This window comes from Balaenoptera musculus, chromosome 12 (assembly GCF_009873245.2).
Source record: "Balaenoptera musculus isolate JJ_BM4_2016_0621 chromosome 12, mBalMus1.pri.v3, whole genome shotgun sequence".
Taxonomy (NCBI): domain Eukaryota; kingdom Metazoa; phylum Chordata; class Mammalia; order Artiodactyla; family Balaenopteridae; genus Balaenoptera; species Balaenoptera musculus.
In genome coordinates, this window is record NC_045796.1 from 30,829,410 (window position 1) to 30,845,760 (window position 16,351).

Consider the following 16,351-nt stretch of genomic DNA (forward strand, 5'->3'; position numbering starts at 1 on the left):
AACTATTCCTTCTACATTTTGCCTCTACACTTAACCAAACTTACTCTTTTCAGCCCATATCACCTCTTGGAGTAACATGTTATCTACTCAATACGTAAAGTAGCTGTTTAATTTCTTTTCTAAATTAGCCAAAATTATAATTTCGGGAAAAAGACTGTTTGTTAATCTGTACCATACATATTCCCTATCATAGTGTTCAGTTGTCATCTTTCCAGGATCCTTGGCAGTGCTTACATCCCTAATACACAAAATATAGAGTTCATAGTCACGTCCTCATTTTTTAAGCACCATTTGAACAAAACATCTTATTAGGCATTAGGGAAAGCACAGAAGAAGAGTGTTTCCTACCTTCAAGAAACTCTTAAGTATGTAATCTATAAGCTAACATGGGCAGTGCACATGGGCAACCAGAAGGGCAGGGAAAGAATGATTATCTGACCTCATTGCTCAAAGACCTAAATTGTAGTTGAAAGAAAGCACAAAGGACCCAAAATCAAAGAGCTTTCAAGTAAGAAGACCTAGATTTTCAAAATACTTAAACTCATTTTGTTTCTTAGGTAAAAACAACAACAAAGAGATTCTACAGAAATAAAATGAACACATTGTGTTAAACATCCAGTATGTTAGCACAGTGCAAAAGTTTCCTGTTTGGGAAATATTGTTCAGGATAAAAGCTCCAAATGGCCACAACCAATGCTCTTAAATGAACATGCTACCTATGGAGGCACAAAGCCACAGATGAGAGCTGAAGCCAAGAGCAGGAGTCTGAACAGACATAAACTCCCACTGGGCAGAACAGTTTTCTATAATCTTTCTAAATAATCTTTAGACCAGCTTCGATGAATCCCTTAGGATTGGGACCCTAATAAAGTCCATGGCCTATGAAAGCTATTTATAAAACTTTTCTGAGAAAGTTACACAAATATATTGCCTCAAGCACTGTGTAACAAAAAGTTATAACCTATTCCTTAGGGGATACCTGAGTTTTTAACAGATCTTAAAGCTATCTTTATGTAGGTTAGGGATTTGGAAGGAAAAAGTAGTCTGATTATACTTTGTATATATATTTAAATCTGCTGTGCTAATTCTATTATCACCATAATAACCACCATCATTTATGTTCTGGACACTGGACTAAGCACTTTACACATTATCTCAGTTAATCTTCACAAAAACAAGAAAACTCTTAAGACGGTATTAGTGTTCCTATTTTAGAGAAAAAGAATTGGGATTTAAATAAGCTAAATGACTTTTCTAGGGTCTCACAATCACTAACTGGCAAAGCCGGGATTCACACCCAAGGACCCCACCCACTCACCAGACTATAAAGCCAGTGTGGGCTGAACAACCACTATAACATGTGTGTGTGTGCGCGTGCGTGTATGCGCGCACGCACGTGTGCACCATCACCATCCCCTTTTCAAGGGGATTGGTATAGACACTATAACAACCTATACTAGCCAATCTGATGCCCAGCGGTCGACCCTACAGACACACCAAAAACCTGTCAAATCCCATTTTAAAGTCCTTAATATGTCAAAAAGGATGAAAATTAGTACCAGTGTCTTTGTTCACAATTATTTAATGAGACCTAGCATACTGAAAAAGGTGAAATGGCTTTTAAAATCAGATATTCCCTTCCTACTATGTATGGAGGCCAGGATAAACCTCTGACTGCATTACGATTCAGCATCTATGGTTTTCATTCATTCGAATTCACACTCAAGTCATTATTTCTGATGTAGTAACCCTGCCAGGGATATAAGCCGCCAAGCGGTAGATGAAATTTCAGGTTCACCTTTGGATCTCTGCTGAATCCATAAATGCTGTATTATGCATTTGTTAACCCAGGATTTTAATGGAAAAAGAGTGAGCATATTAAAAATGCTCTGTTCAGTACACAAAAGTCAAATTTATGACATTACAAAAGGGTTGCTTTCTCAAAATGGTGGGGTGTGGGAGGGAACAGTAAGCATTGCCCAAAGCAGATTGTATGCAGACATGAGGAAATTAAAGCTCAAAAGTTACTGAAAATGAGCAACAGAAATCCACATTTTAGAGGTAAGATTTTTGGGAATTATCTCCTAAACGAGACTTCTAAGAATATAGAATTTTTAAGTGAAAGTTGAGGCTGGAATGCAACTCGTCAATTTAAAATAATCCTTTGAATCTTTTCTTTCCTAACCAGGGTAAAGACCTAACATAAGCAGCAAGAAAACTTTCATATTTAGGCCTTCATTTTCTCCTCTTTTTTCTTAAAGCCAATACATGTTGATTCTCCAGGAACTTTTCCAATAGCTGGTTAACTTTCCTGAAAGAAGCTAAGAAAGAATACAAGTTCTTTATACGCATACGTAAATTTATTTACATACACACACACACACACACATATATATATACACATATTTCAGCAAAATATATCCAGGTTGCACACTGCAGGTTTGTATTCCCTGGAAGCTGCCTCCTCCAGGAGAGGTAGCAAACTGGATGCTAAACAGAAGCTGAGGTCTTAAGACCTTGAGATCCATGGATAGACCAATCTCACCTTTTCTCTCCTGCACTAATACTACCACAAAACAGACAGCAGCAGTTCAGGTGCATATATGTACTCTTACTGACCTGAGATCTGGTTACTTATTATTATTATTATTAAAATTGGTTCAGAAATTTGAGAAGAAATAAGGAAGGTGAGTGTCTAGTATTATTAGAAAATTACTACTCCATAAAAAAAATAGAGATTAGAAAACCCACAGCTGTAGAGCCAAGTTCTTTGTTAGGCATGTACAGCTTTCTAAATCCCATAAAAATCTCAACATCTGACCCATTTCATTTTTACAAGGGAAGGGGCTATTACTCTGGAAAATACGCGTAAAACTCCGCAGCATTCAGAGGCATTAAACAGTTTTATTTCACATTTGTTTCCTGTGTATCCTGCTTGATAGACACGCTGCAGCACCTGCTGCTATAACTCTGCTCTTCATCAGCTCCCAGCCTTCTCTGCTCAGAAAGACTGGTTTGCACTGCTTTTCCAACAGCTGAGGTCATGCTGCCCTCTCCTGTTCACTGCACAGAATGCACTGAAATGACCCTCAAAAGGAACGCAAAGTGGTGTTGGATAAAACTAACAACTAGAGATTGTTCGCTCTTTATTATAAAGGTTTCTTAAGCCAGAAAATTAAAACCAATTTTAATAAAGATGGCAATCCATAGTAATTTTAAATTTGGTTTGTTTTAGATAGAAGCTATTCCAGAGAAGTTTTGAAGTCTTTATTTAAACATTAAACTGGTAGTTGACTTTTCTGAATATTGTTTTCATATTACCTAAATTGTAATCATCTATTTTGTACAATAAAATATTTTAAAACATTAAAACATTTTAAACATATAAAAATAAAACATTTTAAAACATTAAAAATAACAATCATATATGTTAATTTTAACTAAAGCATTCTCAGGAAATTGATTTCTCTCCCATGAATCCAAATTTAGAAACACTCAAAAAGAAGCAAGTAGGGGCTTCCCTGGTGGCGCAGTGGTTAAGAATCCGCCTGCAAATGCAGGGGACACGGATTCGAGCTCTGGTCCGGGAAGATCCCACATGCCGCAGAGCAACTAAGCCCGTGCACCACAACTACTGAGCCTGCACTCTAGAGCCCGCGAGCCAGAACTACTGAGCCCATGAGCCACAACTACTGAAGCCCGCGCGCCCTAGAGCCCATGCTCTGCAACGAGAAGCCACCGGAATAAGAAGCCTGTGCACCACAATGAAGAGTAGCCCCCGCTCACCGTAACTAGAGAAAGCCCGCGCGCACCAACGAAGACCCAACACGGTCAAAAATAAATATAATTATTAATTAATTTTAAAAAAAAAAGTAAGTGGAAGACAAAAGCTAACAACAGAAATTAGCCTTCCTTTGGAATTTTACCGAAGCACAGATAAAAGAAAATAAAGGAACTTTTCAAAAGGTTTTCATCTCTAAATTTCATAATCTGAAAACATATCCACCAGAATTCCGTATCTCCAAAAAGTATTTTTCTTCTGCTCTTGGAATCAACTATAAATCAGTAACACTGGTGTGTTAACGCAATTGTCTTCCCCAGATTTTTGTGAACAGCAACTGCATTGTAGTCTAGGATGAGAATCCGCATCTTATGCTCATTCATCTTAAAGAGATCTTTAAGAAGCAGGTTCTTCTCTGCCAACACTATAGAATGGATACCTAATCCAGGATTATTTTTAAGAAGCCCAATTCCCCTACCAACCAACTATAGATAACTCCTTCTTTAAAGTTATTTATAACTGCTTCTGAAAATTAACATTAATTTATTAACTTTAATGGCAAGGCAAAGAACTAGCTGCAATCTTTTGTAAAATACACCCATTATTCACTTTGAGACAGGTTTTCTTCAAATCTCGCTCTTATGGACAAATGGCTCCCCTTGTCTTCCCTTCTCTTTAAAGACACATCCTCGGATCTGCTAGTTCACCTGTGTATTAGGGGCCCAACAAGGGTTCTGTGGCAGATCCCTAGTTCTGGAGACTTCATCGTTCTACATCACTGTTGGTGGCCTAAATTAATGGAATAACTACAGATCAGGAAAACACTGCACAAACTCAAAGTGCACAGTGCAAATGACGGCCTGTGGGAGATGATGCTTGTGTATTTTGGCTTTGTATAAACATTCTTCCACATCTGTACACGCCTCCTGTGGAAGCCAATAAATTGCCCTTGTTAGCTTATTTTTCATGCACTAAAAAGTGTTTCTGGACTCATAGTATCTTTAAGTCCTCATCCCTGATATTCTTCACCAATACACCCATATCAATTTACAAAGTATATTCCTTCCACATATATTAAATATAGAATATTTTAATCTTCAACAAAATGACAAATCCTATAATCAGTTTACCCACATGTCCAAGTCTGCTTGGAGCATATCCTGGGGTGTGGAGGCTCTGTCTTCTCAGCTGGAAAATGAGGGAACCAAATGAGATCATTTTTCAGGTCCTTTCAACTGAAAAATTCAGATTCTAACTGCAAGTAGAGTCTGCAATGGGAGACTCGTCACTTCAGGCCTAAACTCCCGGCCCAATTCTCTCTGGGCAAGAGAGAACATCTTCTCCAGAAATACAGCAAGAAAGTAGCAAGGCCACATTTTGGTCAGGCCACATAGTTACTTCTAGAAAATAACACAACCAGTAATGATACTACTAACTCTAGAAAGTAATTTACCACAATCACCATTAATGATTACTTTAGATGACAGTATCAAAGAATATCACTTGTGTCATTAAGTAGAAGACTGTAATCATTTGTTTTTATTCCCTAAATTTTGTTATCATTTAGCAATAAACTAACTTTGAGAGGTAATCATGTAGATATTATAGAAATATTTTTTGTTTGTTTTTTACACTAAATGATTAGTCTTAAATAGAGCCCAGAATTACATAAGAGCCCCTTCCTGGTAGAGCCTCTTCAAAGGACTAAAATCAAACAAGCAGCAGGTTGGCCTTCCCTGGCAGCACAGTGATTAAGAATCCACCTGCCAATGCAGGCGACACAGGTTCAAGCCCTGGTCCGGGAAGATCCCACATGCCACGGAGCAACTAAGCCCGTGCGCCACAACTACTGAGCCTGCGCTCTAGTGCCTGTGAGCCACAACTACTGAAGCCCACGCGCCTAGAGCCCATGCTCCACAACAGAATCCACCGCAATGAGAAGCCCGCACTCACTGCAACGAGAAAGCCCGTGTACAGCAACAAAGACCCAACACAGCCAAAAATAAAAATTAAAAAAAAAAAAAAAACATGAAGCAGGTTGAGGGACGGGGGTGTGGGTTCGATCCCTGGTCAGGGAAGTTCTCCATGCCCCGCGGTGCGGCCAAAAAAAAAAAAAAAAACATAACATGAAGCAGTTTGGGAATCGCATAGGAGTGCAAAATGTTAAAATAGTTGTATTTCTTTTGCACAACTGCTTACCTTTCATTATCAAAGTATCAAAGCAGAAATCACGGAATCATAGAATTACAGGGTTAAAGCAAGTTTACATGCTCTTCCACTCAACTCTACACAGGGGATTTGTTTTTGTTACATATTGTTTATATGTTGGGGAGATTTGGCTTCCGTTATTTTCTAGTTTACATAAAGCAATATAAATCTTATTAAATGTATCTTCTCCCTTAAATAAGAGTTTGCATCTCTTATCCAAACTGGCTGTTAATTTCTAAATGTGAATGCCTTACTAGGAAGACAGAGTTAAACTATATAGGCAGGGTAAAATATTTTACTTTGCTGCTGAGAAAAAATTTCAACGTACAAGTACAAGTCTGGGGACTGGCAATGATTACGAGCACTTTCACTTGATTAATATACCATTTCAGTTGAGACTCACCAAAGAAAATAACTACTGGGGTTCTACCTAATGCAATAAAAGATAACTGGTCAGCTAATATTCAACTCAATTATACTTATTTTTGACTGATTTATAATGTTAAGTGAATGCTGACCTTCCAAAATCCAAGGTGAACGTTCACATTTTCTTTTTTAACTGAAAAATTGTGTAGAATAAATCCTTTATACTAGTTTATGAGAAACCGAACACGTCATCTCTCCCTCCCCACATCTCCCTCTTTCCATCTCTCTCCCTGTCTCGTCCCTCTCCTTCCCCCACTCCTCTCCCATCTTTCTCTCTTCTTCTCTCCCCAACCCCTCAGAAACACAGCTTGCTTTTAAAATGTTGCCTTCACTTGCCACAAATAATCTGTACTCTTACTTACAAATGGTTATTTCGCCCTGGACGGTCCTGTAATCAGGCAGGCAAGGTTTCCGCTTCATTGAAGAAACTGTTGCTGCCCACTGTTACACGGCTCTGACAGGAGAATCACCCTCATGTGTTTTACCAAAACACAGAAGTTTCTTTGAAGAGCAGCTCATTTCTTACCTGTTTGATCTTTACTACCACCCAACAGGAAAGTTTCAAACTGTAACTGAATGTTAGCTAAACCTCCATCTGCCCTGCAGTCTATTACCCAAGACTCCACATGGCAGCAATGCAACCTGCAACACTTTGAATGAGCCTCACTTCACAGGACAACACTAGGCAACAATAAAGGTAACAAGTTAATTTTTATGCCTTGAGATTAAGTTATTTTAAAATCTAAAAAATTTCACATAAACTGTTTCCTCTCCACGTAGGGCTCTGAACTTTGCTTCTGCATGTTAATATCATCCACATTATCATTTTCATGTTTATTTGAAAATAAAACTTCTACTCTTTACATGACAGAAAATTGGAATATAAAATTTTGAACTGGATAATTTTATTTCAAAACACTAGCTTGTGGGTGGGGATAGAAAAGGTTTTATTTCTGCTTAAAAATTATACATGTACTCCCTCTTGAAATACTGGTGTAACTGCAACACTTTATGATGTATGTGTGGGTAAATACCTCCCAGCAAGACACAACATGCACCCATTTAGCAAAACATCTGCCGACCCCTGGAACTCACCAAATATATGCAAGCATCAAATCTAAAAAAACCCAGGATTTTTAATTTACAGCATTTTGTATGTTAATACTTTATTTCCCCCTTACGGATCTCATATTTATTTATGTGCACTTTGCTCCTTTTAACCTGGTGGCAGCACTGTGAAATATCACAGGTCTTTTACCCCATATTTCTCTAACAAGCCAACCAGGTACAAACAGGATTTTTATATCTGTTTGTAAATTTTAGTTGGGAGCAGTTGAGTTGAAAGAAGGAAAAAATAAAAAGCCAAGTACATTTGTGTAAGGTTTAGTTCACATCACTCATACAATACTGTGCTGTTGGCATGTGTCTGGATAAACAAGCTTCAAAAAGAAATTACTGCAGTGTAAAAAGTGTTTCCCTGAATTCATGTGCTTTTTACTGTTCCCAAGTCTCATAATGGCTTTTAAAATTTTTTCAGACTCTTAGAGCTGTGGGCCCCATATTGTGATAGGATACGTTTCTCTACCCTGCTCCCTAGAGTAGAGCTGGAGGGACGGGAAGTTGAGAAAACGTGGCACCATTCTAGTCTAGAAGAGGCCAAGCTTGAGAGATTCACTTTTGTTGCCAGAAAAAAAGGAACATGAGAAATTAAAGTGTCAAAGAGGCTGGGGAGTTTAAGCCTGAGAAGGAAACCCACAAATTAAATGACTAAACAAATAGGCAGGTCAAATCTATTCATCCAACAGATTATAAGAGTGCCTATTACACCATGCACTACCCTAGGCACCAGAGATGCAGCACAGAACAAAGTCAGCGCTTCCATGGAGTTATACTGTGGATTATAATCTCCAGAGTATGGCTGTTGCCTTGATGCTCTCCAAATCATGCCCATTTTTCCAGAATAGGCCTGCTCTGAAACCTTTCAGTCTTCAGGTAGCTTCAAACAAATTCTCATTTAGTGGAAGAGAAAGGGGCCTAACAAGAACATACAATCCACTGTCACAGAGCAAAACCTTTTCCTCTAGGAATATGTTGTAGTCTCTATTTCTTAATTGTATATAAAATAACTAGTCACCTCTACTGACAACCTCCCAAAGCACACGTTGAATTGACCTCACCAGCTGGGGAGTGTGGATTCTACAGTATCAAGACACAGAGCAAGAGCAACCAGAAATACTAAACTAAAGGCCAACAATTTTCAAGGAGTGGGAGAAGAAATCTCTTCCTAAGGGGAGCCTGCTCTAGTCCATGCTTATCTCCACGTCTTTTACTGACAGGTCCCTCTGACACTAGCTTCTTACTGCCCTCTGCTGGTTAGGTCTGAACTCAAGTCTTTTAAAGCTGACCTGTTGTATCCAAGTGCTATTTTACTAGACAAGTAAATAAATTCACATGTTCACAAAACATTCAAAAATTTTTATATTAACGCTACTTAAAATTATCCCTAAGACTATCTTGTACCATTCTTTCATTTCTTTAATTAAGAATGTTTTCTTACTACAAAAGCAATACATATTAAAGAAAAACAAAGCAAAAGGAAAACCAAAATACCCACCTTTCCAGAAGTAACCATTAAAACCTTAATGTATATCCTTCCAACCTTTCTTCTCTGAAGGCATGTGCCCTTATGTAATTTTTTTTTTTTACAAAATGTGGTCTTACTGTACATGCTTTAACTATTGCTTTAAAAATACATTGACAAATACCCTTCCATTCTGTCCATTTTTATGGCACCGTAATACCCCATTATGTAAATGTGTCACATTTTACCTAATTGTTCCCCTCCTTCAACCAACAAGTTCTGTTAAGAGTTCTGCAGTAAGCATACTTATAGCTATAACCATTCTTTCATTTGTAATTACTGGTCAATGAATGGGTTAACTAAATTGATGCTTTACAATTTTTCTCACCCTTTATCATCAGAAAATGCAAGGTTAACAGAACCTCCCAGGTTGTTAGGGCCACAGAATAACCACCAGTCTCCACCTTCACGTTTCACAACTCAGTTCCTAAAGAGGAAACCCGAGACTCAGCTTCTACCTATAAAAGCACTTCTGTCTCTACTCTTGTTCATCCCCTTCCCAAAGCCAATTTGCCACTGAAAACAAATTAGAAATGCGGTGATGAAAGTGGTCAGTGAACAAGGAGCAAAAGAAATGCCAAGAAACGACACTCTTAAGGCATGTTTCATACAAACTAAGAGAGCTTAAAAGATTGCCCCTTTAGTGCAGGTCTTAATAATTCCTAGGGTCACCCACCTCCCTCATTTCTAAGCCTTTTCTAGCAAAAGCCAGGTTGTAATGCAACTTTCATCAGCAGACTGCGACTTGGCCCTGTATGTTTTGGGTAAAAAAACTGGCTGATACATCTCACTTGTGATATGATAAAGTTTTAATTTAGGTGTGCTTATGCCATTTGAAGGGTAAGCCACTGTTTTTTAAAAAGGACTGATTTTTGCCTGGGGAGCACCAGTACCACCAAGCCTTCTGAACACTGATGTGTTAATATTTATGTAGCCCAAGCCCTAAATACCTGATCACCCTCTGTACAATTAATCTTCAATTTTGACTGTGACCACCCCTCTGCCCCCAGCACCTGGCCACCGGCAATGAGTCAGACTTCATCCAACAGTTTCTCTCTGGGAGGCTGGGGAAGCCTGGTGGCATCTCTTGGGCACCTGCCTAGCCCAGCCATGATGCCTCCATTGCTCCTGCTAGAAATTACTCCTGCAGATTCCGTACTGCCTTGTGGATTGAGCGTTATGAGGACCCTAGCTGGGAGGACAATGCCCTACACCCCACTGAGCCATCACCCTGCCCCACCCTCAGCCTGGAATGAAGGCTGTGATCTTACTTCCCCTCCTTGGTTAAATATCCTCTTCTTCCTCCTCTATCTATGAAGAGGGCAGAAATACGCAAAGCTTGCTCGTGCTTAACATATTCCTTGAGCCCAACTTTTTGTACTCTCATCTATAAAGAAAAAAAAAATTCAAGCTCCATTTTAAGGGCTAGATTAGTCTTCAGTAAGACAGATGTTTCCACATTTCTACGGTTTATAACACCTCTGCCTATGTTTTCATTGCCTCAACAATCCAGTTTAAGATGGACAAATTCTTGTTTTTAATGGACACCAACCTAATACAGCCTTTTTACATACAATTTTTCTATGGATGCCCCGATTATTTTAAAAAGAATTTAAAGTGGTTTACCAAAACTACATATAATAGAAATTTTAATAAAATCAGGACCAGACAAAAATTTTAACGTGTAAGAGTTAAGAACAAAGAAAATGGATTTGGCTTGGAGGTTTTCTTGCAACCCAGTGAAAGGGGAGTCTCATGAGGGATGCCCTCAAACTATTATTTTCCCCAGTAAGAGAAAGAAGACATCTGCTTCTGCCCTGGCACCTCTGCATGGATGGGCTCCCTCATGAATCCCATAGAAGCTATAGACAAGTCACAACTTCAAGGCTAAAGCTACGTTCCTTTGAGCTGGGTTTTGAAGACTGCCAGGTAGACAAAAAAGAAAGGTACTTCAGGCAAAGGCAGAAAGAGCTAATAGATTCAGTCATGAAGAAAAGGATAATCACTTCACTGCAACTGAGCAGTGGGGATGAAAAACTGGGGCCATTGCCACCTGGAGTCTACAGGCTATAAAAGGCAGAGGTAGGAGCAAAGGACATCCGAGGGCTCTGGCTTGGGAAATCGACAGAAGTAACACAAAAAAATGTTAACACTTGGTGCAGAGCTTGGCATACATTAGCAGGTCAATAGCTCTTCCCCTTCCTCTCACAAAAAGCACTGACCTTAAGGGGAAGATAAAATTCACTTTGAGGCACACAAAACTTGAAGGTTTTCACGGGGTGCTGTCTAGTGCGCACCATTAGTGTAGCGCTGATCAAAGACAAACAAAGTGGAAACTGTCCCAGGCTGGCCTTAGAGAAGTAAATAGGACCAGCCTGAACTCTGAAACTATGACAATAGAAGGGGTGGGCAGAGGGAGAAACAAGGGACTGAGGGACAGCGTGGCAAAGGCCAAAGTAGACCACAAATAAATTTTTCTAAAAAGTCAGGAAGAGGTCAAAAGAAAAAGGTCATTAAGAAGCTAGTTTGACCATAAGTGTCTTGGTGACCGTAACATTCTAGCAGACAGAAGCCAGAAAACACACTAAAAGTGAATTTTCAACAATGGACTCAGCCAGGTAGTACTTACAGTAAGATAGGGTCAAGAGTAGAATATTCCTTTAAGTGTGTTTTGTAGCTCAGCTGACAGCAGATATGGAAATCGCGAAAAACCAATGCTGATGTAATCCCAAATCAGAGGTAACATTCAGCAAACAGATTAGCTTCACCAAGTCTTCCCAGCACTAATTTCAAAAAGGGGTGAATATGAAAATGCACTTTGCTGTAATCCAACAGTTTTCCCTAGCTTGAATTACACAATTTCCCATAAAGGATCAAACAAAAATATGGTTTTTCCACTGCATCAACAGACTCAAACAGCACCAAATACAGCATAGGGACTCAAAATGTTAAGTAGACAGTGATATAAAGAAATCACAATTAAAAGCAAACTAAATTCATTTTCCCTTCACATGTGCCCTGTAACTGTATAGTAAGACAGGCAAACCAGGGCAGAGAAACTCAAAGTACCCCAGCTGGCAATTCACAAGGGATTCCAATTTTAAGACTTCCATTAGTCCTAACTGGCTCAACATTTCATACTCATACAAACAAACCCAACTTGATCCAGGCTTGAAGAACATGGGTCACCACTACTTCTCCCTACTGAGTTTCTAGAGGGACTAGAAATACACGGAAGCACATCTTGTTTCTGTGCCTAATATTTAGGTAAATAAGATACTCTGACCTTCCCTAATGGGCATGTGCGTAAGCGTACCTGGACTTCATGTACCTTCTAGTGTCCCACAGCCTAAATCCAATCCAGCTTCAGAATTTTAAATTACTGACACCCACACTTGACTAGCCTCAACCCATTTCCTCTAGTTTCTAGGATGGCCTCGTCATAGTCGTGATAAACGTCCACACCCAAGAAACCCAGTCACCAATACCTCACTGTAAGCCTATCTTTACTTGGGCTCTTCTACTTGCCAACACTGAAGTTACTTACTGGTTGGGAGAATAGGCTTTCACTTAGAACCAGGTGACAGATAGCATGCTTCCAGTTATTTTTCAATGAATATCTTTTGTTCTTCATTAACAGGGACCTTACTTTACTGCCCCAAATAAAAAACCAGAGATGAGGAACAAGAGCCCAGTTTTTTTATTTGATCATTTCTTGCATTTGAAGTACTCCTCGATGACATCCTTGGCCTGAGACTCTTTGCCATAGTCCTAAAAAAAACATATGCGATTTTACTAAAATTGAGAAACTCCACTAAGTTGTTAGCACTAGTTATAATACAGCTTTTAAAAAAATCAGCACAGCTCGTGAAAATGCTTCCCACCATTAAAATGTCTTATAGCCATTTTCAGGGACCTTAAAGACTTCAATGTCTACAAGGCTCGTAACATGGCTTTCCTCTTGCCAGCATTTTCTAAATTTCTGCAGAAACACATTCAGGTAAGCAGATTCATTGTCTGGCTTAATTATGGCTTATTTCCCTTTCCTGCAAGGCAGAAGGCTTTTTCTAAGTCTGTTGAAGATTACGCATTTTTTGCTTCGAAGAGATTCTTGACGTAACTCACAGTGAAGCGCGTCTACCCAGCGCAGCCTTCACCCCGCACACAGGTACCGACTTACCTTGACCACCACACAGCTGCAGCCAACCACTTTACGGGGTTTTCCCTCTCTGTCAATTTTACAGAGGCCTACCCATTCCCCTAGTTTCTTGTTGTCATCAACCTATCAGGGGGAATAAAAACAAAGATGACCACACTCCAAGGCTTTCATGCTATTGATAACACAGTACATTATATGAAAGGCAGCTGTAGTCAGAGAGGGTGACATGGCAGTTTCCTCATATCAGTTCAGTAGAGGGAGCCAGTTGTCATCATACACAGCACCAAGACCCCCTATCAACACCCTACCTATGTTTTGTTCTGTATCAACATAAAATTAGCATTTAATTCTGCAGGAATAAAAATGTTCCTAGAACTAGCTTTAGCATAGCCAAGAATGCCAAGTTTGTGACGCTTTTCACACCTGCAGAAAACAAAGAGCTCGTTACAAAATTTGCTCTGGTATGACAAAAATCATTATGGATAGCATTTATATGGACACATGTCCCTAACTGGCCCAATTTCCATTAAGCTAATTTGGCTTTCAAAAAACCAAATTCAGCGAGAAACTTACCTTAATCAGGTTGATCTGGTGCTCAGCACAAAGGGCCTCCACCAGCTTGACATACATTGGCTCGTCACAGTTGGATGCAAGCACACAGAGATGGGCTTGGCGCCTGAAATGCAAATCGAACACTAGACGCTAAAATTCACATCTAAATCCACTACTGTGCTTTAGAAGAGTTATCTTTGCACTGGCTACACTGGCAAAACATAAGCAGCCACTGAAGAACACACCTTTAGTTTGATGTAGCTACCACCGAGCATATATTTCTTAACTTCATCTACAGAATCACCCCGTCTTCAGTAACTCTTAAAACTTCAAATTTTATATATAGGAACTAGTTTACTAAGTTGTTACCTGTTACTAGCCCAGACCCTTAATATTGCAGAGTATTTTCAAGGTACAAATAGTAGACTCGTACCAGGAACTTTCCAACAAGTGCTGTTTTCACTGGATTCAACTGGCCAACCTACAAATTGAATACACTTAAATTTACCTAACTTAGTAACCCTTTCATGACATTTAAGTTCAGCTCTAATAGTTAACAGTTGTTTTGCCAATGTTACCCACCCAGAGACCTGAGTAAATTTACAATTATCCCACATCCACACTGATCTCCAGAACTACTGTACAAAGTTCATACCAAAACCAGATGTTTCTACCACATTAATATAATGCTTTTAATTTGCAAAGTGCTAAATAAAGGTTCCCACCTATCCCCTAAATAACAGTGAAATTAGGCCCAAAAGCTACAGGTTTGTCAGACTGTTAGTTTTCACTCATAAAAGGAGTGAAGGGGTATCCGACAATTTAAGTCATCATTCAAACACTGTAGTTTACTTTAGGAATCAAGTGCTCATCCCCATTCCAAACCCACACACTTTAAGTGGGCCATTAGAGATCTGAGTTCTGATACCTTTTCCTAGGTTTCCTGTAGAACGGATGCCATTCAGAACCTTTGTGCTAACACCATGAACTTCACGCTTTCTTCCCTCGGCTGCAGTTTTGTTCCGGTTCCAATACCCCACCGTATTGAGACTGATACACGTACTTGTCTAAGGCTTTGGCAGCTTCGCGAATTCCACGTGCTAGGCCATCGTGGATGAGGGCGGTCTTCAGCACCTCTTGCAGAGCAGTATTAACGTCCATTACACCTCCAGCAGCAATGCTGAAACACAAAAAATTAAACTATTAAGTTCCCGCACACCATCTAACGCCTTGCACTTGACAGTCATCAGCGAGGTAGGTCAGACGCGCTTAAGGCGCCACGGCCGACCCAGAGCCCGCACTGCCGCCTCGAAGCCCACGCCTGGGCCGCACCACCACCCCGGGCCCTGGGCTCACCCTTCCTCGGCCATGGCGGTGGGTTACGGGTGGAGCCGAATCTTGAGTGCACTACAAAATAAAAAGCAAAAAACTGGTGAATAAAAACATTCAATTTAGGCACAGATACTCATCACCAATCCCAGGCAAAAAACAGCGAGCCACGTTCCGTAACCACCACCCTGCCTTTCCTCTACTCACCCCGCGCCTCCGCCTCCGCGCGGCTCCGCGGCGGCAGGGAAAGAGGCCGAACGTACTCCCAAGACGGTATTTAAGGGTTTCCTAGGACCCCTAGGCGCATGTGCACTCCCTTCTGTGCAAGAGCTGGCTCTGGCAGTGCCGGGCCTCGAGAATTTCTGTTTCCGGATTGAGGCGGTTCTGAGACAGGGGTCCTGCTAGCCTTCTAGCAGGACCGGGCATGACTCTGTTCGGCGGTCATTGGACCGCACAACAGGCACTAACGCGGGCAGCCTACCAACGTCATTCCCCGCCGGGGGCGCGGCCCGCGGAGGCCCAGACAACTCGTCCTACGGAGCGCGAGAAGGGCCAAGCTTTTCTGTCTGCGCGATCTTGTAAGGCCCGCGGAGCCCAGGTTCTGTCGGAACACCAGTTTTAACCCTTTCTGACACTATAATTGTAATTTCCTGTCGACCCCACTAACTGGGCCTCCCTGAGCTGCACACTCTCTCCCTTCACTTTTAAGTCATTCTGAATGTTCATGAATTTTTCATTCTGTGGGTGATCTTCGCCCGCGCGCGCGTCTCTCTGTTTCCATGAAACGAAAGCTCGCTACTTCTGAGCGCATCGCAAATTCCACTTTCCCGGCGACTGTTAGTTAAGTGTAACCTCTGGCCCGCCCGGTGGTTGGTTATGGTTTCCTAATATAGTTAGTTCTAAAAGAAGGTTTGTTTGTTTGTTTTCTTTTTCTTTTTTAACACTAAATTGTCCCCTGGATTCGTAACCCCGTCCAAATCGGGATTTAACAGGTGCATTGAAACACCTGCAATGTACCATACGTAGGGACAGGGTCTGGAAATAATAGAGATGAAAACGTAGTCTTTGAGAAATCCGGCATTAATTTCGCCTTCCAGGACTGACGGAGTTAGGAGTGCAACCTGAGAAGTCAGTTTTAACTCTGATTTTCCCGGGAAGCAACATTCTGAATTTTGCATTGATTGGCCATTCCCCTACCAGCACTTCCAACGCAGATACATGAAATACAGCCGAATGTAATCAGTACCGTCCTTTT

At 40.5% G+C, this 16,351-nt stretch overlaps 1 protein-coding gene, 3 non-coding genes and 1 pseudogene across 4 annotated transcripts; all 5 read right to left on the bottom strand.

Annotated features, from left to right (window-relative positions):
- Nucleotides 1-12,718, bottom strand: part of LOC118904959 — a 28,084-nt pseudogene extending 15,366 nt beyond the window's left edge.
- Nucleotides 12,719-12,733: 15 nt separating this feature from the next.
- Nucleotides 12,734-15,404, bottom strand: RPS12 (ribosomal protein S12). The gene is made up of 6 exons (XM_036871159.1): nucleotides 15,304-15,404; nucleotides 15,124-15,174; nucleotides 14,831-14,947; nucleotides 13,789-13,891; nucleotides 13,237-13,338; nucleotides 12,734-12,827 (listed from the first exon to the last, which is right to left on the bottom strand). The coding sequence occupies exons 2-6, from the start codon at nucleotides 15,135-15,137 to the stop codon at nucleotides 12,765-12,767; spliced, it is 399 nt and encodes a 132-aa protein (XP_036727054.1). The 5' UTR covers nucleotides 15,138-15,174; nucleotides 15,304-15,404; the 3' UTR covers nucleotides 12,734-12,764.
- On the bottom strand, nucleotides 12,951-13,080 carry LOC118905584. Its single transcript, XR_005022288.1, has one exon. It is a non-coding gene; the product is annotated as a small nucleolar RNA SNORA33 (small nucleolar RNA).
- Nucleotides 13,421-13,497, bottom strand: LOC118905585. The gene has a single exon (XR_005022289.1). It is a non-coding gene; the product is annotated as a small nucleolar RNA SNORD100 (small nucleolar RNA).
- Nucleotides 14,535-14,607, bottom strand: LOC118905577. Its single transcript, XR_005022281.1, has one exon. It is a non-coding gene; the product is annotated as a small nucleolar RNA SNORD101 (small nucleolar RNA).
- Nucleotides 15,405-16,351: the final 947 nt, after the last annotated feature.

Excerpts from the sequence above, each read along its gene's own strand:
- RPS12 (XM_036871159.1), bottom strand. Across the intron at positions 13,892-14,830 it reads GCTGCCAAAGCCTTAGACAA|GCGCCAAGCCCATCTCTGTG; the intron begins GTACGTGTATCA and ends TTTGCATTTCAG. Across the intron at positions 13,339-13,788 it reads ACCAGATCAACCTGATTAAG|GTTGATGACAACAAGAAACT; the intron begins GTAAGTTTCTCG and ends TCCCCCTGATAG.